We start from the raw sequence: 21,519 nt of genomic DNA, 5'->3' as shown, positions 1-21,519 counted from the left end.
TGCCATGAAGATGCGTCAGGAAAGGAAAATTACGGAAGGTGAGTATACAATTTACAGTTTTTCCACAATTTGTAACAACAACCTTAAAACTGCAAAGGAAATTGGGCGCCTGGAGTCCCTTCTTACCGACCCCCTCCTGTACCCCCACAATGCCTTCCGAACCAGAAAATTCTTTATAACATCTGGTAAACTTCTATACTGAAATAAAAATGCTATAGCCAAAATCTTCTTTCACATTGCCGGCCCCGACACCCCTGAGGCAGTCGATATCCACAGTAGCTCTCCAAGAGGTTTGGAACAACCTACCTTCTGAGTTCCTTCAATAGCTAACTGTATGCAAGTCTACCTAGAAGATTTGATGATGGTTGGAAGGCAAAGGGTGGTCACATCAAATATTGATTTGATTTGGATTTCTCTTCTGTTCATTTACAGTAGTTTCCATTTTGTTCATTGATGAAAAAAAAACTATTAACACTTCTTCATTCTTCATTTACTGCATTTTTTTTTCACCTGCCTGAAACTTTTGCACAGTAATATATATATATATATATATATATATATATATATATATATATATATATATATATATATATATATATAATGCAATTGGTAGCACACACCTATTATTAAGGATGTAATTAAGTCACTGAACAATGTATTCAGTTATTTAATTTCCTCCGCCGTCAGCGTCATCTCCAAATTTCCCCACCATAGTCTGGGCGGAGTTTCCTAGAAGTTTCTTTCAGTTTCATCTTAGTAACAATTCTCCATATTTGTTCTACTGGGAAATATAGATCTTCCTCCTGAAAACGAGAATCAAAGATGAATGTTGACAAGCTCCGAGAACACATCCTCTCCTACAGCCTCAATAACTGCCCCCTGGGCAACCAGGGCTTCAACCGAATCCTTCTCCAGCTGTTTGGCTACCTGGGACACGGCAAATCTTCCCTTATTAACTCCTGTAAGTATGTGCTTCAGGACAGGGAGAGGCCCTTCACCGAGTATGCCGTGTCTGGGGCAGAACAAGGTGGGCTCACAATGGAGAGAAAATCTTACCCATTAACCCCCACCATCACCATTGTGGACAACAGAGGATGCTCCACACTCAACGGTTTTGAGACTGGCGAGATTTACGCCCAACTGGGTGAGTTACGTACACATTTTAACCATGTGGTTGTCTCTCCTTCTGAAAATGCTCATTTCCTGGGTGTCTTGCTGCCATCTTGGCTTCAATGTTTTCTTCTGGGTCACTGATAAGGAAAGAGGATAGACCTAAAGCCTTCTGAGACTGCCACTAGGACAGGAAAGGAGTTCAGTTTCCATGACTGAATCTATTTACTTACTTTTTATCCTCTAATAATGTGAATGTAAATGATAAAACACCTACAAGCTAAGCAAGAACCTTTCTGCCATATCTGAAAAATTAGGTACATTGTTTTTATTTTTTTTTACATTCAATTTTATTTAAATTTTTAAGTTGAGATGGTGCAGAAAAGGGATGAAGACTTCCGAAAACACTGCAGGCATGATACAAGAGATGGTCAGAGAAGGCAAACATGATAAAGGAGATGGTCAGAGACTGCAGACATGATACAGGAGATGGTCAGAGACTGCAGACATGATACAGGAGATGGTCAGAGACTGCAGACATGATACAGGAGATGGTCAGAGACTGCAGACATGATACAGGAGATGGTCAGAGACTGCAGACATGATACAGGAGATGGTCAGAGACTGCAGACATGATACAGGAGATGGTCAGAGACTGCAGACATGATACAAGAGATGGTCAGAGACGGCAAACATGATAAAGGAGATGGTCAGAGACTGCAGACATGATACAGGAGATGGTCAGAGACTGCAGACATGATACAGGAGATGGTCAGAGACTGCAGACATGATACAGGAGATGGTCAGAGACTGAAGACATGATACAAGAGATGGACAGAGACTGCAGACATGATACAGGAGATGGTCAGAGACTGCAGACATGATACAGGAGATGGTCAGAGACTGCAGACATGATACAAGAGATGGACAGAGACTACAGACATGATACAAGAGATGGACAGAGACTGCAGACATGATACAAGAGATGGACAGAGACTGCAGACATGATGCAGGAGATGGTCAGAGACTGCAGACATGATACAAGAGATGGTCAGAGACTGCAGACATGATACAGGAGATGGTCAGAGACTGCAGACATGATACAAAAGATGGTTAGAGACTGCAGACATAATACAGGAGATGTCAGAGACTGCAGCTATGATACAGGAGATGGTCAGAGACTGCATTCGTGATACAGGAGATGATCTGAGACTGCATACATAGAACAGGAGATGGTCAGAGACTGCAGACATGATACAGGAGAAGGACAGAGACTACAGACATGATACAAGAGATGGACAGAGACTGCAGACATGATACAGGAGATGGTCAGAGACTGCAGACATGATACAAGAGATGGACAGAGACTACAGACATGATACAAGAGATGTACAGAGACTACAGACATGATACAAGAGATGTACAGAGACTTCAGACACTGCAGACATGATACAGGAGATGGTCAGAGACTGCATTCAAGATACAGAAGATGGTCAGAGACTGCAGCTACGATACAGGAGATGGTCAGAGACTGCATTCGTGATACAGGAGATGATCAGAGACTGCATACATAGTACAGGAGATGGTCAGAGACTGCAGACATGATACAGGAGATTATCAGAAACTGCAGACATGATACAGGAGATGGTTAGTGACTGTAGACATGATACAAGAGATAGTCAGAGACTGCATTCGTGATACAGGAGATGGACAGAGACTGCAGACATGATACAGGAGATGGTCAGAGACTGCAGACATGATACAGGAGATGGTCAGAGACTGCAGACATGATACAAGAGATGGACAGAGACTGCAGACATGATACAGGAGATGGTCAGAGACTGCAGACATGATACAAGAGATGGACAGAGACTGCAGACATGATACAGGAGATGGTCAGAGACTGCAGACATGATACAGGAGATGGTCAGAGACTGCAGACATGATACAGGAGATGGTCAGAGACTGCACACATGATACAGGAGATGGTCAGAGACTGCAGACATGATACAGGAGATGGTCAGAGACGGCAAACATGATAAAGGAGATGGTCAGAGACTGCAGACATGATACAGGAGATGGTCAGAGACTGCAGACATGATACAGGAGATGGTCAGAGACTGCAGACATGATACAGGAGATGGTCAGAGACTGCAGACATGATACAAGAGATGGACAGAGACTGCAGACATGATACAGGAGATGGTCAGAGACTGCAGACATGATACAGGAGATGGTCAGAGACTGCAGACATGATACAAGAGATAGGCAGAGACTACAGACATGATACAAGAGATGGACAGAGACTGCAGACATGATACAAGAGATGGACAGAGACTGCAGACATGATGCAGGAGATGGTCAGAGACTGCAGACATGATACAAGAGATGGTCAGAGACTGCAGACATGATACAGGAGATGGTCAGAGACTGCAGACATGATACAAGAGATGGTTAGAGACTGCAGACATAACACAGGAGATGTCAGAGACTGCAGCTATGATACAGGAGATGGTCAGAGATTGCATTCGTGATACAGGAGATGATCTGAGACTGCATACATAGTACAGGAGATGGTCAGAGACTGCAGACATGATACAGGAGAAGGACAGAGACTACAGACATGATACAAGAGATGGACAGAGACTGCAGACATGATACAGGAGATGGTCAGAGACTGCAGACATGATACAGGAGATGGTCAGAGACTGCAGACATGATACAAGAGATGGTCAGAGACTACAGACATGATACAAGAGATGTACAGAGACTACAGACATGATACAAGAGATGTACAGAGACTTCAGACACTGCAGACATGATACAGGAGATGGTCAGAGACTGCATTCAAGATACAAAAGATGGTCAGAGACTGCAGCTACGATACAGGAGATGGTCAGAGACTGCATTCGTGATACAGGAGATGATCAGAGACTGCATACATAGTACAGGAGATGGTCAGAGACTGCAGACATGATACAGGAGATGGTCAGAGACTGCACACATGATACAGGAGATGGTCAGAGACTGCAGACATGATACAGGAGATGGTCAGAGACTGCAGACATGATACAAGAGATGGTCAGAGACGGCAAACATGATAAAGGAGATGGTCAGAGACTGCAGACATGATACAGGAGATGGTCAGAGACTGCAGACATGATACAGGAGATGGTCAGAGACTGCAGACATGATACAGGAGATGGTCAGAGACTGAAGACATGATACAAGAGATGGACAGAGACTGCAGACATGATACAGGAGATGGTCAGAGACTGCAGACATGATACAGGAGATGGTCAGAGACTGCAGACATGATACAAGAGATGGACAGAGACTACAGACATGATACAAGAGATGGACAGAGACTACAGACATGATACAAGAGATGGACAGAGACTGCAGACATGATGCAGGAGATGGTCAGAGACTGCAGACATGATACAAGAGATGGTCAGAGACTGCAGACATGATACAAGAGATGGTCAGAGACTGCAGACATGATACAGGAGATGGTCAGAGACTGCAGACATGATACAAGAGATGGTTAGAGACTGCAGACATAATACAGGAGATGTCAGAGACTGCAGCTATGATACAGGAGATGGTCAGAGACTGCATTCGTGATACAGGAGATGATCTGAGACTGCATACATAGTACAGGAGATGGTCAGAGACTGCAGACATGATACAGGAGAAGGACAGAGACTACAGACATGATACAAGAGATGGACAGAGACTGCAGACATGATACAGGAGATGGTCAGAGACTGCAGACATGATACAAGAGATGGACAGAGACTACAGACATGATACAAGAGATGTAGAGAGACTACAGACATGATACAAGAGATGTACAGAGACTTCAGACACTGCAGACATGATACAGGAGATGGTCAGAGACTGCATTCAAGATACAGAAGATGGTCAGAGACTGCAGCTACGATACAGGAGATGGTCAGAGACTGCATTCGTGATACAGGAGATGATCAGAGACTGCATACATAGTACAGGAGATGGTCAGAGACTGCAGACATGATACAGGAGATTATCAGAAACTGCAGACATGATACAGGAGATGGTTAGTGACTGTAGACATGATACAAGAGATGGACAGAGACTGCAGACATGATACAAGAGATGGACAGAGACTGCAGACATGATACAGGAGATGGACAGAGACTGCAGACATGATACAAGAGATGGACAGAGACTACAGACATGATACAAGAGATGGACAGAGACTGCAGACATGATACAGGAGATGGTCAGAGACTGCAGACATGATACAAGAGATGGACAGAGACTACAGACATGATACAAGAGATGGACAGAGACTACAGACATGATACAAGAGATGGACAGAGACTGCAGACATGATACAAGAGATGGACAGAGACTACAGACATGATACAAGAGATGGACAAAGACTGCAGACATGATACAGGAGATGGTCAGAGACTGCAGACATGATACAAGAGATGGACAGGGACTGCAGACATGATACAAGAGATGGACAGAGACTGCAGACATGATACAGGAGATGGTCAGAGACTGCAGACATGATACAGGAGATGGTCAGAGACTGCAGACATGATACAAGAGATGGACAGAGACTACAGACATGATACAAGAGATGGACAGAGACTGCAGACATGATACAGGAGATGGTCAGAGACTGCAGACATGATACAGGAGATGGTCAGAGACTGCAGACATGATACAAGAGATGGTCAGAGACGGCAAACATGATAAAGGAGATGGTCAGAGACTGCAGACATGATACAGGAGATGGTCAGAGACTGCAGACATGATACAGGAGATGGTCAGAGACTGCAGACATGATACAGGAGATGGTCAGAGACTGAAGACATGATACAAGAGATGGACAGAGACTGCAGACATGATACAGGAGATGGTCAGAGACTGCAGACATGATACAGGAGATGGTCAGAGACTGCAGACATGATACAAGAGATGGACAGAGACTACAGACATGATACAAGAGATGGACAGAGACTACAGACATGATACAAGAGATGGACAGAGACTGCAGACATGATGCAGGAGATGGTCAGAGACTGCAGACATGATACAAGAGATGGTCAGAGACTGCAGACATGATACAAGAGATGGTCAGAGACTGCAGACATGATACAGGAGATGGTCAGAGACTGCAGACATGATACAAGAGATGGTTAGAGACTGCAGACATAATACAGGAGATGTCAGAGACTGCAGCTATGATACAGGAGATGGTCAGAGACTGCATTCGTGATACAGGAGATGATCTGAGACTGCATACATAGTACAGGAGATGGTCAGAGACTGCAGACATGATACAGGAGAAGGACAGAGACTACAGACATGATACAAGAGATGGACAGAGACTGCAGACATGATACAGGAGATGGTCAGAGACTGCAGACATGATACAAGAGATGGACAGAGACTACAGACATGATACAAGAGATGTAGAGAGACTACAGACATGATACAAGAGATGTACAGAGACTTCAGACACTGCAGACATGATACAGGAGATGGTCAGAGACTGCATTCAAGATACAGAAGATGGTCAGAGACTGCAGCTATGATACAGGAGATGGTCAGAGACTGCATTCGTGATACAGGAGATGATCAGAGACTGCATACATAGTACAGGAGATGGTCAGAGACTGCAGACATGATACAGGAGATTATCAGAAACTGCAGACATGATACAGGAGATGGTTAGTGACTGTAGACATGATACAAGAGATAGTCAGAGACTGCATTCGTGATACAGGAGATGGTCAGAGACTACATATATGATACAGGAGATGGTCAGAAACTGCATATATGACACAGGAGATGGTCAGAGACTGCAGATATGATACAGGAGATAGTCAGAGACTGCAGATATGATACAGGAGATGGTCAGAGACTGCATACATGATACAGGAGATGGTCAGAGGCTGCATACATGGTACAGGTGATGGTCAGAGATTGTAGACATGGTATAAGAGATGGTCAGAGACTGTAGACATGATACAGGAGATGATTAGAGACTGTAGACACGATACAGGATATGGTTAGAGACTGTAGATATGGTACACAAGGTGATCAGAGGCTGCAGACATTATACAGGAGATGGTCAGAGACTGCAGACATGATACAGGAGATGGTTAGATACTGCAGACATGATACAGGTTAGAGATTGCAGATATCATACAAGTGACTGTCAGAGACTGGGGGTATGCTTCAGCAGTCAATCATAGACTGGAGACATAGTGCATGACATATTACAGATAAGTGTCTGCAGGGGCCTCACAAAAAGTGGCAATGGGCTACATGTGGCCCCAGGCACTAAGCACTGCATTGCACGTTCGGAGGGAAGTGCACATGCTTTTTCCAAAACCCCAAGAGCTAGCTCTGTTCTCCAGCTCTGGCAACACAGCCAGTGTGATTAGTACAGTGACAGTGTATATTTTTAGCACTATTCTCTGTGTTAGTGTCACTGGTTCCCACAAAGTGTCGGTAATGCCGCGTACACATGATCAGACCATCCAGCGGACTAATGCCGCGTACACACGATCAAATTGTCTGGCGTACTTAGTCCGCCGGACCGCATTTCACCGGACAATCCGATCATGTGTGGGCTTCATCTGACTTTTTCAGCGTAAAGTCCGGCGGACTTAGAAAGTAGTTTTGCAGCCCAATCTTTCCGCCGGACTTGGGTTTCCGCGGACAATACGTTCGTCAGTATGCTAGTCCGGCGGACTAAGAATGACGCATGCTCAGAAGCAAGTACGAAAAGGAAGCTATTGGCTACTGGCTATTGAACTTCCTTTTTCTAGTCCCGTCATACGTGCTGTACGTCATCGCGCTAGCAATCGCTGGACTTTCCGTGCGTCCGGGTGTGGCCAAGTCCATTCGGTAGAAAGTCCACCGGACTATCCGCCGGATTGTTTGCCGGACTAAGTACGCCAGACAATCCGTTTGTATGTACGCAGCATTAGTCTGGCGGACAAACTGCCGTAAAGTCCGCCGGACTGTCCGAACGAGCGGACCTGCCCACACACGTGACTTTTCCGCCGGATTATCCACAGTACTTTTGAAATGAACGTACTTACCCACACACACGGAGGAAAGTCCGTTCATTTTGAGCGCGGCTCCAGGTAGCCGGGACCAGCGAAGGAGGCGGCGCTGGCCCCGTCACCTGGTATGGAGTTAAAGGGGAAGCCCTACGCTGAAAAAAACGGCGTGGGGGTCCCCCCTAGGTCCATATCAGACCCTTATCCGAGCACACAACCCGGCCGGTCAGGAAAGGGGGTGGGAACGAGCGAGCGCCCCCCCCCTCCTGAGCCGTACCAGGCCACGTGCCCTCAACATGGGGGGTGCTTTGGGGAAGAGGGGCCGCGCAGCCCCCCCACCCCAAAGCATCTTGTCCCCATGTTGATGAAAACAAGGGCCTCTTACCGACAACCCTGGCCATTGGTTGTCGGGGTCTGCGGGCGGGGGGCTTATCGGAATCCGTGAGCCCCCTTTAATAAGGGGGCCCCCGGATTCCGACCCCCCACCCTATGTGAATGAGTATGGGGTACAATGTACCCCTACCCATTCACCTGTGAAAAAATGTAAAAAATAAAAACACAACACACAAGGGTTAAAATAGTTTGTTGCACAGCTCCGGGTGTCTTCTCGCCACACTCCTCCGCTATCTTCTGCTCTTTTGCTAGCTCTTTTACTAGCGGAGGAGCCCCGGCTTTCTTCTTCGTCGCCGCCGCCACCCGGGGGTCTTCTTCTGACTTCGGGGGTCTTGTCCCCCTCTTTGGTTCTTCTTGCCGGGCCACTGTGCCTTCTTCTAGCTCTTTTACAAGCGGTGTTCCGGTCTTCTGTCGCCGCCTTCTGTTCTTTTGTTCTTCTCTTCTTTTGTTCTTCTCTTCTTGAGCTGTTGCCTCGTCGCTGTCTCTGGCACAAAAATGAAAACTGCAGAGGTGGTCAGATACCACCAAAAGAAAGCTCTATTTGTGGGAATAAAAAGGACATAAATGTCATTTATTTTCAACGTAGGCACGACCGCGCAATTGTCAGTTAAAGTAACTCAGTGACATAGCGCAAAAAATGGCCTGGTCATGAAGGGGGGGGGGTAAATCTTCTGGAGTGGTTAAGTACCTTCTGGTGCCAACACCAATTATTTACTTTAACATTAATGCTACCTAAATCTTCTCTCTCTATCTCTCGCAGTCATTTCACTGGTGTAAACATTGTTTTTTTGGGGGGGTTGTTCTTCAGGAAATTTGATCCCTCTTGATATGAACGTTGAGTGGACACAGGGGTTTGAGGAAATGCTGACCCGGTTGGAAGACTCAGAATTGGAGCCAAATTTCCGGGATATTATTGTGCCGATATTCGTTTACAGGTAAGCAGAGAAAAGTATTTGAGATTTTGTTATTGTAATTAGTACCGCCATTTATGATTTGTCCAAGAGGAGAGGTGATACTTGCTTTCACCAGGAGGTGGTGCTAGAAGACTAGAAACACAAATAACACATTTCTGGTGCTCTGCATTTAACGTGAGAAAATATATCTGATGTTAGGTCTATTTTGGGGACCTAAAATGAATTAGTTTAACTTGTTTTTAATCGATTTTATCAGTTGTGCCCATGGGGGTTTATCATATCTGTGCTTTTTACAGTGTGTGGAGGGATGTCGCCCCCCCAGAAGTCCAAGAGATAAATACTTTCCTTACCAACTGCCGCAATTTAACAGGTACAGAATGTCTCTAATCCAACATTCTCCATCCTCAGATACTCACCCCTGAAGGACATCGGATTACATCTACCATGGTGGTCATCTGGGAAATGGTTATGTCCAAAGCTTTTATCAGTTTTGAGTGGTCTTTGCCTTTCAGAGGAAGACTGGGACTAAAATAGAGTTGTCACATTTTCTTCAAGCCAAACCCAAACACTTTGTTTTTGTTTTTTTGTTTTACTATCCACTATAGGATTGTAACAGACTTTGGACACCTTTGGGCACTCCAAAGAGAATAGTAATGTGGCACACATAGTGCCCCTCTCACCCTCCTGTCGAGCCCTGTCCCAAGCTACATTCCTGTCTGAATAATGTGTCCGGGTTTCAGGTGGACTGAAACCCGGACACATAATTCTAAACCTTCTGAATCCCGGACAGGTGAAAACCCTAGACCAAAATACATATTGCAAATCCACATTTCTTAGTGCATTTCATTTTATATTTCCATATTTTTATTGAAAAGATCTGGTATCAACACAAATAACATTTTAACAAAGTCAGTTTTCTCAGGTTGTCCTCACAGCAAGACACCGGTAAATAACACATGAACAGAGAAAATATGCAAAATCCAAGATCAGCAAAAAGGACATACATTAGTCATAAAATGGCCTCAGGTTAATATTCAAAAGTTAGTTGTACTATCCATTATTTAACCCCCTCCCAGAAAGACTGCTCTTATGCGCCCCTGGGGGCGCATGGCAGGGAGATCGGTGGTGCGGTGTGTCAGTCAGACACACAGCTACACCGATCTCGGTGAAGAGCATCTGACGGAGGCTCTTTACCATGTGATCAGCCATGTCCAATCACCAAAGCACCCACCCAATGTTGAGGGCATGTGGCCTGGTACGGTTCAGGAGGAGGGGCACTCTCTTGTCCCCCCCCCCCTTTTCCTGTGGCCTGCCAGGTTGCGTGCTCGGATAAGAAGGGTCTGGTATGGATTTTTGGGGGGACCCCACGACATTTAAAAAAAAAATTTGGCGCAGGGTTCCCCTTAATATCCATACCAGACCTGAAGGGCCTCTCTCTCCTATGTAGATGCAATGTCTACACCAAGAACTGAGAGATCAAAGGTAGCTGATCGCTCACTTTTCAGGACTGCTCTGAGCACAGAGTAGTGACTCTCATTCTCTTCAGAGATCACTGGAGTGCCGGGCTGTGGGGGAGGCAGGAGTGACTGGCTCAGGCTCTTAGTGGCGGACTATGAAGAATTTGGGCTAATCCCGAAATTAGTGTGGGGATCCCTCGAGAGTCTGAACTGGCTCTGTGATGTCAGCTGACTGCGGGCTTTAGAAGAACTAAGTGCACTCCTGTGACCTACAATGGCCAATAGAGCTTTCGTCATGCTACCCCTTTAACATTATGACAATGGCAATTTCAGCCTCACGCGTCTTTGAGATTTTCCAGCTTGCAGCACAGCAATCTAAGTACCAGCAGACTGACAGTGATCCACACCGGTGTCAGTCAACCTTTGACACACACAAAACAGCTTGTAGGCAGCAGCAGTCTATTTTCTCCACTGTAGGTGGCATTGACCACAGCGGCATTGCAGTTGGAGGGGAGGTCGAGAGGAACATGGTTCCCCTATGGTTTGCTGGATAATTGAGGAAGCTATTCGATTGGATGCCACCCCACATGACTTTAGTAAGCATCTTGGGCCAGGCAGAGCCTATTTAAGGCCCTGGCTCCAAGGCTTGGCATGCATTTCTTCTGTGGATAGGGTAAGGACAGGTCATCGTCTGACAGGGACAGTGATTAGCGGCAGGGAGAGGTTCCAGATGAGTAGGGAAAAGATAGGGACACGTGATACTTCATAGAGACCTCGCTGCTTGGGCAAGGACCAGCCAGGCTGAATTCCAACCCTCAAAACAGACACCATTAGTACATCAGAGACCAGCTCTACTACATATTGCTGTCACATTCTGTAAGTGTTTCTGGTTGGTAGGGATGAGCTTCGTGTTCGAGTCGAACATACGTTAGACTCGAACATCGGCTGTTCGCCCGTTCGGCGAATTCCGAACATTATGGGCCGTTCGCGCTAAATTCGTGTGGCGCTCACGGCCCACAATGCACTGCATCATCGCAGTGCATTGCTGGCTCATGATTGGCCAAGCATGCACTGTGACCCCCGCATGCTTGGCCAATCACAGCGCCAGCAGCGAGGAGAGCCATGATTGGCCACAGGCATAGCTCAGGCTGTGTAGTACACGCCCCACACTATATAAGGCCGCCAGCGCGGCGGCCTTGTGTAGTGTGTTGGCGTCTGAAGCAGTTAGTGGGTGTTCTGTGTACCTTCAACACAGTATACACCGATCGTTATCGGCCGATTTTCGATCTTTCTCTTCTGTAGTGGTTGTTGTCTGCGTGCCCTGACTGCAGTATACACCGCTATATTCACCTCACCTATATAGCTAGTGATCTATCTTTTATAATAGAGCTTGCAGTCAGTAGTGTTAGGAGCTTGTGCGTGCTGTCTGCGTGCTCTGTACCCAGTACACACCGCTATATCCACCTACATAGCTCTTCTCTATTTGAGCCATCTGCCATCTGCCATCTGCAGGAGTTATTGGAAGTTGTGTGTGCCTCCAGCACAGCACAGTATACATCTGCATGCTATAGCTATATGCCATCTGCAGGAGTTAGTGGGTGTTGTGTGCCTCCAGCACAATATACACTACCCAACTGCTGTTTTACCCAACTGCCTTCAGGCCATTACCATGTCTGGAAGGCCAGCAAGGAGAGGCAGACAGGCGCGAGCCGATAAAAGAGGGCAAGCAGGCTCTGTGTCTAGAGACAACAGTGCTGCATTGTCATCAGCACGTGGCCATGGGACACGCTTGTCCTTCTTTTCGGCAGCTGGACATGTTGAACCGCAACATGCCAACGACTTGGTAGAGTGGATGACCAAGCCCTCTTCATCCTCCTCATCCTCTCTCACCCAGTCTCAGGGTACTAGCAAAGCAGCTGCCAACACATCGTCTTCCCTCGTCTCAATGTCATCATCAGTGACTCCTTCCCTAGACCCACCACGTCCTCCTGAAGAGTCTCCTGAACTCTTTGAGCACAGTGTTGGGTACATGCTCCACTCAGCTAGAGGAAGGCAGTAGCATGAATGCAGAGAGAGGGGATGCTCAAGAAGGACAGCAATCTGGCAGTCATGTTCCACAAGCTGCAGCATATTGCCAGGTTTGCTACAGCGATGAAGAGGGAGGGGATGATGAGGGCACTGACTCCACGTGGGTGCCTGGTAGGAAAGAGGAGGAGGAGGAGGAGGATGCACATGTCCAACGAGGCAGGATGCCCTCCGGGGGCCAGCTTAGGGGCAGCACACCGACTGAATCACACCGCAGAGCTCCGCCTGTGCAGGGCGCTGCCTCTGCGCGTTATTCTAAAAGTTCTTTCGCGTGGGCCTTTTTTGAGACGAGTGCATCAGATCGCACCGCTGCTATTTGCAACATATGTCTCAAGCGTATCTCGCGTGGCCAAAACATCAGCCGCTTGGGCACCACATGCTTGACCAGACATATGTTGACCTGCCATGCAGCTCGTTGGCAAGCGTACCTTAAAGACTCACACCAAAGAACAAAGCGGACCTCTCCTTGCTCCTCATCAGCTGGCATCTCCAACCCCACTAGACCTTCAGTCCTCTCTGAAACCTGCTCTGAGAGGAATGAAGGTGTAGAATTAGGTGTGTCACAGCCAAGTGCTTCCGGGCACTCTGCTAGCAGTACACCCACGTCCGATTATAGCAGGCAAATGTCCCTGCCCCAGCTGCTGGACCGGCGAAAGAAGTTCACTCCCAGCCATCCACAAGCCCAGCGGTTGAATGCTAGCTTGGCTAAATTGCTAGCACTTCAACTGCTGCCCTTTCAGTTGGTAGACTCGGCCCCCTTCCGTGAGTTTGTACAATGTGCGGTTCCTCAGTGGCAGGTCCCCAAACGCCACTTTTTCTCACAGAAGGCGATTCCGGCTCTCTACCGGCATGTGGAAGGCAATGTCCTTGCTTCGCTGGACAGGGCGGTCAGCGGTAAGGTGCATATTACCGCTGACTCATGGTCCAGCAGGCATGGACAGGGACGTTACCTGTCTTTCACGGCCCATTGGGTCACTCTTCTGGCAGCTGGGAAGGATGCAGGACAAGGTGCAGTAGTGTTGGAGGTTGTTCCGCCACCACGCCTCCAAAATGCTACTATTGGTTGTGACACACCTCGCTCCTCCACCCCCTCCTCTTCTTCTTCCTCCATGGCCTATTCCAGTGCTCTGTCCTCAGAACCAGCGGTGCTCCGTAAGCGTTCCAGGGGCTACGCAAGTACGCAGGCAAAACGATGCCATGCCATGCTTGCGCTGGTTTGTTTGGGGGACAGGAGCCACACTGGGGCGGATGTTTTGTCAGCTCTGCAGGGGCAGGCCGAGAGGTGGTTGACGCCACGCCAGCTTAAGCCAGGAATGGTGGTTTGGTACAATGGCACCAACCTCCTCTCCGCCCTCCGACAGGGACAACTGACCCATGTGCCCTGTGTAGCTCACGTCCTTAACCTGGTGGTGCAGCGGTTCTTGGGCAGGTACCCGGGCTTACAGGATGTCCTGAAGCAGGCCAGGAAAGTCTGTGTGAATTTCCGCCGATCATTTAATGCCTGTGCTCGGCTGGCTGAGCTCCAAAAGGAGTTGAACCTGCCCAAGAACCGCCTTATATGTGACATGCCCACCAGGTGGAACTCAACATTGGCCATGCTGCAGCGGCTGCACACGCAGCAGAGGGCCATCAATGAGTACCTGTGCGACTACGGCACCAGGACAGGGTCAGGGGAGCTCGGTTTTTTCTCACCACGCCAGTGGGGCATGATCAGGGATGCATGCACTGTCCTGTCACCGTTTGAGGAGGCCACAAGGATGGTGAGCAGTGACAGTGCATGCATCAGTGACACTGTACCTCTTGTCCATCTCTTGGAGCATACGCTGCGTGGAATAATGGACAGGGCACTTGAGGCAGAACAGAGGCTGGAAGAGGAGGACTTCCTTGCCTCTCAAGGCCCCCTTTATCCAGACAGTGTTCCTGCTGTGCCACCCATCACACAGGAAGAGGATGAGGAGGAGGAAGAGGAGGAGGAGGATGATTGTGTCAGCATGGAGGTGGAGGCTGGCACTCAGCATCAGCAGCAGCAGTCTTGTAGGGATAATTTACAGTCCCAAGAAACACGTGGACTTGTACGTGGCTGGGAGGAGGTAACTGCGGATCATGTTGTCCTTAGTGACCCAGAGGACTCCGGACCGAATGCCTCAGCTAACCTACGCTGCATGGCCTCCCTGATCCTGCAAAGCCTGCGGAAGGATCCTCGTATTCTTCGGATCAAGGAGAGGGACCATTACTGGCTGGTCACTCTCCTTGATCCACGGTACAAGGGTAAGGTTGCCGACCTTATCTTGCCATCGCAGAGGGAGCAGAGGATGAGACATCTCCGGGAGGCCTTGCAGAAAGGTCTGTGCAACGTGTTCCCAGAGACTGGGAGGTTACAAACTCCTGGTCCTGGACAACGTGTTGCTGAGGCATCGGTCAGAAGGAGCGGTGGAGAAGGTGGCCGTCTGACTGATGCTTTCAGACAATTTTTTAGTCCTCAGCCCCAAGGTATGATTGGTTCCAGCAACCATCGCCAGCGTCTGATTTACATGGTGCAGGAATACCTAGGGGCAAGGTCAGACTTGGACACCTTTCCCACCGAAAATCCTCTGGCTTACTGGGTCTTGAGGATGGATCACTGGCCAGAGCTTGCACAGTATGCAATTGAGCTACTGGCCTGTCCTGCATCCAGCATTCTTTCGGAACGCACCTTCAGTGCTGCTGGTGGCTTTGTTACCGATCACAGGGTGCGCCTGTCCACCGAATCAGTTGATCGACTGACCTTCATCAAGATGAATCAGTCTTGGATCACCCACAGCTACCAAGCACCTGAAGCTGATGTAACCGAATAATTTTTTTTTTTAAATATCACATCCCTTCAAGACTACGTATGCTGATGCTGAGTGACTGTCCTGTTATGTTGATTGTCTATCCTCTTCCTCCTCCGCTGATATGTTGGAAGAACATTTCTGGTTCTGGGTGATGCCATCAGCCCAATTTTTCTGCCCCTGTTTAACAGGGGTGTTTAATTACAATTTTTGATGCAATGCTTCGCAGCAGGGCTAATTCCTGCAATAAAACAAGAGTATATGGGAGAGGTTGCAGTGTCGTGGCACCAGCACCAGTGCCTAAGGCCCAATTTTTCTGCCCCTATTTAACAGGGGCGTTTAAGTACAATTTTTGATGCAATGCTTTGCAGCAGGGCCAATTCCTGCAATAAAACTAGAGTATATGGCAGAGGTTGCAGTGTGGTAGCACCAGCACCAGTGCCTAAGGCCCAATTTTTCTGCCCCTGTTTAACAGAGACATGTAATTACAATTCTTGATATAATATTTCACAGGAGGGCCCCTTCCTGTGCCCACCCAGAGTAACTGTGAGGACTTATAGTGTTGTGGCACCAGCACCACAACCACCAAAGGTCAATTTTTCTACCACTGTTCAACAATGGCATGTAATTACAATTCTTGATATAATCGTTCACAGCAGGGCGCTCCAGCGCCCACCAAGAGTCACTTTGAGGGCTTACAATGTTGTGGCAAAACCAACACCTTGTTCCGCCATTTCTGCAGAGCATATAGGGCAGGCCCCTACTTTCAAACATCCAACTTACAAACATCTCCTACTTGCAAACGGAAGGAGACAACAGCAAGTGAGATGAAAAAAGATGGACGACAAAACAAATTATACAGGGGTGATAACCCTTCCCTAGGTTTTCCAAAAAGCTTAAAAATAGTTTTTTTGACTGGAGCTACACTTTAAAAATGTACCAGTTGAAAATTACAAACAGATTCAACTTAACACAACAAACCTACACAGTCCCTGTCTTGTTTGCACCGCCTGTATACTGCTGTTCTGAGTATATAGGGCCTGGGGGCCACACGCATTTCCTTTTTTTAATATGGGTACGGGGTTCCCCTTAATATGTGTACAAGACCCAAATAGGCTGGTAATGGGCAGGGAGGGCTACCCATGCCATTTTTCTCAATGATTTTCAATCATATTGCAGGAACCAGATATAACATTAAAACCGCAAGCAGTTTTAAATGATGTTATTTCCGTTTAATGTCATTTTGTGCAGGGACTGTTGTAAACACGGGAAACGCGTGGCACTTCACAGGCATACTACAGACACCCCCCAGGCACCATATTTAAAGGAATATTTCACTTTTTTTTAACTTTAATCATCATTACAATCAGTGCTCCCGCCAAAACGGCCATTTTTAAAAACATTTTAGGCATTGACCCATGTCCCCTGGGGCAGGAGCCAGGTCCCTAAACCATTTTTAGGACAGTATCTTGCATATTAGCCGTTAAAATTAGCACTTTTAATTTCGAACGTTCGAGTCCCATAGACTTCAATGGGGTTCTAAAGTTCGTACGAATTTGGGGTCCGTTCGAAAGTTCTGGTGCGAACCGAACCGGGGGGTATTCGGCTCATCCCTACTGGTTGGTTGTCTTCCTGCCGGGCTTGTTGTGAATTGCCAAACTCTAACTTTAGTACAAGTTCTGTTTTCTGCAACCGGACTCTGCGTGTTTACTGCCGGCACAACACGTTGCACTTCCCCACAAGCTGCCACAATATTTTTTTGTGGAAGCACTCACCATCCTGAGTTCAAGTCTGACTTTTATGCAATATCTATGTAGCAGGGAGCTGGCTATCTTACCTGCAATATCAAAAGACACTCTGCAACATTGTTGCAATGATACTGTTTCCTCCTAGTGCCAGCTAAGACTCTGTGTCATCACATCCTGTCAGCAGAGTGATTACCAGGGAGCAAAAAAATAAAAAAAGGGAATTGTAGTTTCAGGACTCAAGTTTCAAATTCAACTTTAACTGTATCCAAGGACGCAGGCGTCGGGGGGCGGAGCCGAGTTCGACATTCTGTGTCTATGGACGCAAATGCTGGACTCGGGAGCGCACCCGTAAGGTAACCCCCAGGGAGAGCACTTCTCCTAGGGGGTTTACCGATGTGAGAAGCACCCCTGGGGGACCCCAGAAGATGATGATCAGGGCCACACTGCAAAACAAACTGCACAGTAGAGGTAAGTATGATATGTTTGTTATTTAAAAAAAACAAAAAAAAACGAAGGTTTACAATTACTTTAAGTTCTGGTTTAGGAAGACTGGAACTAAAATAGAGCCTAAAAGCAGATTGCCTACATACCGTAAATCCACCTCTTATGGTGCTGTCATTTTACACTACCTAGGGGTCACAGCAATTTTTCAACCTATCGATTCAGCATCATCTTTGTCATTACTAATGATTATGACAATGGCAGTCACAGTCTCACCCTTTGCTCTGACAGTGTTCATCATTGGGGTCAGTTAACTGTGTAGTCACTGTACATACATAACACTTACCGTTCACAGGATCTGCTGTAACAAATCTGACTATTAAGAAACTTTTATAATACACGCTGTCACGCCAGACAGGGATGTAACAGAGGTTTCAACCTTTTAATTCAGCAATAACTGTCATTAAAGATTAGTACTAAGCACATTGGTTATGTGTAATGGTGTGTATCCCATTACTGACAGATGGTTGTTTTTGCTAAAATCTTCCCATTCCTGCAACCTTTACAGCCACTGGAGATTGATCTGACCAACTATCTTTCAAACCTCATTAAAAGATTACAATAAAGCAACAGTATCATTTTTAGAAAAGTTCCACCTTTCATTACTAAAGAGTCATTGCTTACTCTCCGGTCTGTGACTTTGGACTGAGATTGTGTCATCAGTCTGCTGCAGGCAGGAGGAAGCATTTCCTCAGTCTCCTCTCCCTTAGTGAGTAGACGACAAAATTGTAACTTTGTAGCAAATCAAGGTGAGGGGCTGCAGCAGGGGCTTATCTGTGTCATACACAAGAATGTATATGATTGTGTCACCCCCCTGCCAGAAGATGATGCCTAAACAAAGATGGCTCCATCCTTCTGGAGAGAAAAGCAGAAGAAGGCATTGTTGAGGGGGAGTACTGTGAACTCTGTGAGAGGTATCAACTTAGAATCGTACTGTAGATGTGCGCAGCCTATTGCATTAGGTTGTGCACCCCAAAGCTCAAACACACATGCCTTTCTCTGCTGCATGGGAGAGTGAATGAATAAGAAGTGTTCTGTGCTGAGCGGATTCCTGTTTATTCACAAACTGAAGCATAGTAAACACAGTTTACTGTGCTTCAGTTATGAATGAACACAGTGAGTGAGTGTTTTCACTGTTTTCATTTAGAAAAGGAAGGGGCCAGTAAATTACATATTTACTAGCCCCTTTCCCTGCTCTCCATCCTGAAACATCCGGGGGGAGGGGGGGGAGAGGAGGAAAGCCAACAGCACTACAGGGCAGGGGGCCAACACAGGGGGGAGCCTGGGCAGTAGGGGGAACCAACACCACACATAGTGATTAGGGTGTGCCCAGGCACACCTGGAACACCCCCTGTGCACACCTATGCTTAGCATGCTGAAGGTAACATAATCAATTCCCCTTTAACTACTTCTGGTTGCTCACACTGAATGTAATAGTCTTCTGTGTCCTCAGGAATATTTCCGATCATTGTCCTCACCCACAAGACAAGCGGTAACTTCGCCGCGTTCCGTGACCTGTTTGAAGGGATGGGGGCGGAGGAGATCATTGCCGTGGAGAACTACACAGCCCAGGACCACACTGAGACCCGGGGACGACACCTGCAGTTCCTGAACCTGATGTACAAAGTTCTGGAAGATGTTGACTTTAAAATGCAGAAGCCAATCAACCCGAAAAAAGAGCGGGTCAAACATAAAAAATTTCTCTTTTCTTTCTTGCATACCAGGAAGTAGCAGCAAGATAATTATTCTCTATTAATTCCCCACTTTGTTTTCCAAACATCTGGAATCTTCTATCAACATGGTACGTAGTATGTAGTATCAACATATTTCATTAAAATTCTTATATTATATGCTATAATGGTATTTGGTTTGTTTTATTGCGAATTAATGTAAAAATTGTATTGTGCTTTTTTTTTATCAGGGAATAGGTGCAGGAACTCCACCCTTCCGAGTCACACTTCATCTATCTACCAAATATCATAGAAATCACTGAGTAGCACAAAATACACAGTTCTGTCTTCTCTGAAAGGTGCAGGGAGGGGGTGGAAGCAAGGGATGGTGCTCAGAGACGGGTACCCGTCTCTGAGCACCATCCCTTGCTTCCACCCCCTCCCTGCACCTTTCAGAGAAGACAGAACTGTGTATTTTGTGCTACTCAGTGATTTCTATGATATTTGGTAATCCAAACAATAAAGATATTAAAACATCCCTTGCAATGAGCAACAATAGACTCCACCCCAGAAACAATAGACCTTCCGCAGCAACAATAGATCCCCCCAGAAACAATAGATCCCCAACACAACAAAAGACTTTCCACCCAGCAACAATGGATCCTCCACACAACAAACCCCCCCCCCCCAGCAATAATGGACCCCCCACACAACAAAAGACTTTCCTCCCAACAATAATGGACCCCCCACACAACAAAAGACTTTTCCCCCAGCAACAATCTACCCCCCACACAACAAAAGACTTTTCCCCCCAGCAATAATGGACCCCCCACACACAACAAAATACTTTCCCCCCAGCAATAATGGACACCCACACACAAGAAAAGACTTCCCCCCAGCAATAATGAACGCCCACACACAACAAAAGACCCCCCCCCCCAGCAATAATGGATGCCCCCACACAACAAAAGACTTTCCCCCCAGCAATAATGGACCCCCCACACAACAAAAGACTTCCCCCCCCCCAGCAATAATGGACCCCCCACACAACAAAAAACTTTCCCCTCCAGCAATAATGGACCCCCCACACAACAAAAGACTTCCCCCCAGCAATAATGGACCCCCACACAACAAAAGACTTTCCCCCTAGCAATAATGGACCTCCCACACAACAAAAGACATTCCCCCCCAGCAATAATAGACCCCCCCACACAACAAAAGACATTCCCCCCCAGCAATAATGGACCCCCCACACACAACAAAAGACTTTCCCCCCAGCAATAATGAATGCCCACACACAACAAAAGACTTTCCCCCCCAGCAATAATGGACCCCCCACACAACAAAAGACTTTCCCCCCAGCAATAATGGACCCCCCACACAACAAAAGACTTTCCCCTCAGCAATAATGGACCCCACACACACAACAAAAGACTTTCCCCCCCAGCAATAATGGGCCCCCCACACAACAAAAGACTTCCCCCCCAGCAATAATGGACCCCCCACACAACAAAAGACTTCCCCCCCAGCAATAATGGACCCCCCACACAACAAAAGACTTCCCCCCCAGCAATAATGGACCCCCCACACAACAAAAGACTTCCCCCCCAGCAATAATGGACGCCCCCACACAACAAAAGACTTTCCCCTCAGCAATAATGGACCCCACACACACAACAAAAGACTTCCCCCTCAGCAATAATGGACCCCCCACACAACAAAAGACTCCCCCCCCCAGCAATAATGAACGCCCAC

At 47.2% G+C, this 21,519-nt stretch overlaps 1 protein-coding gene across 1 annotated transcript; it reads left to right on the top strand.

The window, feature by feature from the left end:
- The first annotated feature begins 742 nt into the window (after window positions 1-742).
- On the top strand, window positions 743-19,952 carry LOC143923318 (uncharacterized). The gene is made up of 4 exons (XM_077446927.1): window positions 743-1,144; window positions 9,388-9,514; window positions 9,790-9,863; window positions 19,548-19,952. Exons 1-4 carry the CDS (start codon window positions 823-825, stop codon window positions 19,823-19,825), a joined length of 801 nt encoding a protein of 266 aa, XP_077303053.1. The 5' UTR covers window positions 743-822; the 3' UTR covers window positions 19,826-19,952.
- The last annotated feature ends 1,567 nt before the right edge of the window (window positions 19,953-21,519 follow it).

Source organism: Lithobates pipiens, unplaced genomic scaffold, assembly GCF_037356315.1.
Source record: "Lithobates pipiens isolate NorthernLeopardFrog02 unplaced genomic scaffold, aLitPip1_a1.2 Scaffold_22, whole genome shotgun sequence".
In the NCBI taxonomy this organism is placed as follows: domain Eukaryota; kingdom Metazoa; phylum Chordata; class Amphibia; order Anura; family Ranidae; genus Lithobates; species Lithobates pipiens.
The sequence above is the reverse complement of the archived record's forward strand: the minus strand, read 5'-3'. Positions and strand labels throughout refer to the sequence as shown.

Bases quoted from the DNA above. Each gene is read 5' to 3' on its own strand.
- LOC143923318 (XM_077446927.1), top strand. From the start codon at position 823: ATGAATGTTGACAAGCTCCGAGAACACATCCTCTCCTACAGCCTCAAT. The intron at 1,145-9,387 runs GTGAGTTACGTA...GTTGTTCTTCAG, and splicing joins CGAGATTTACGCCCAACTGG to GAAATTTGATCCCTCTTGAT. The intron at 9,515-9,789 runs GTAAGCAGAGAA...TGCTTTTTACAG, and splicing joins GTGCCGATATTCGTTTACAG to TGTGTGGAGGGATGTCGCCC.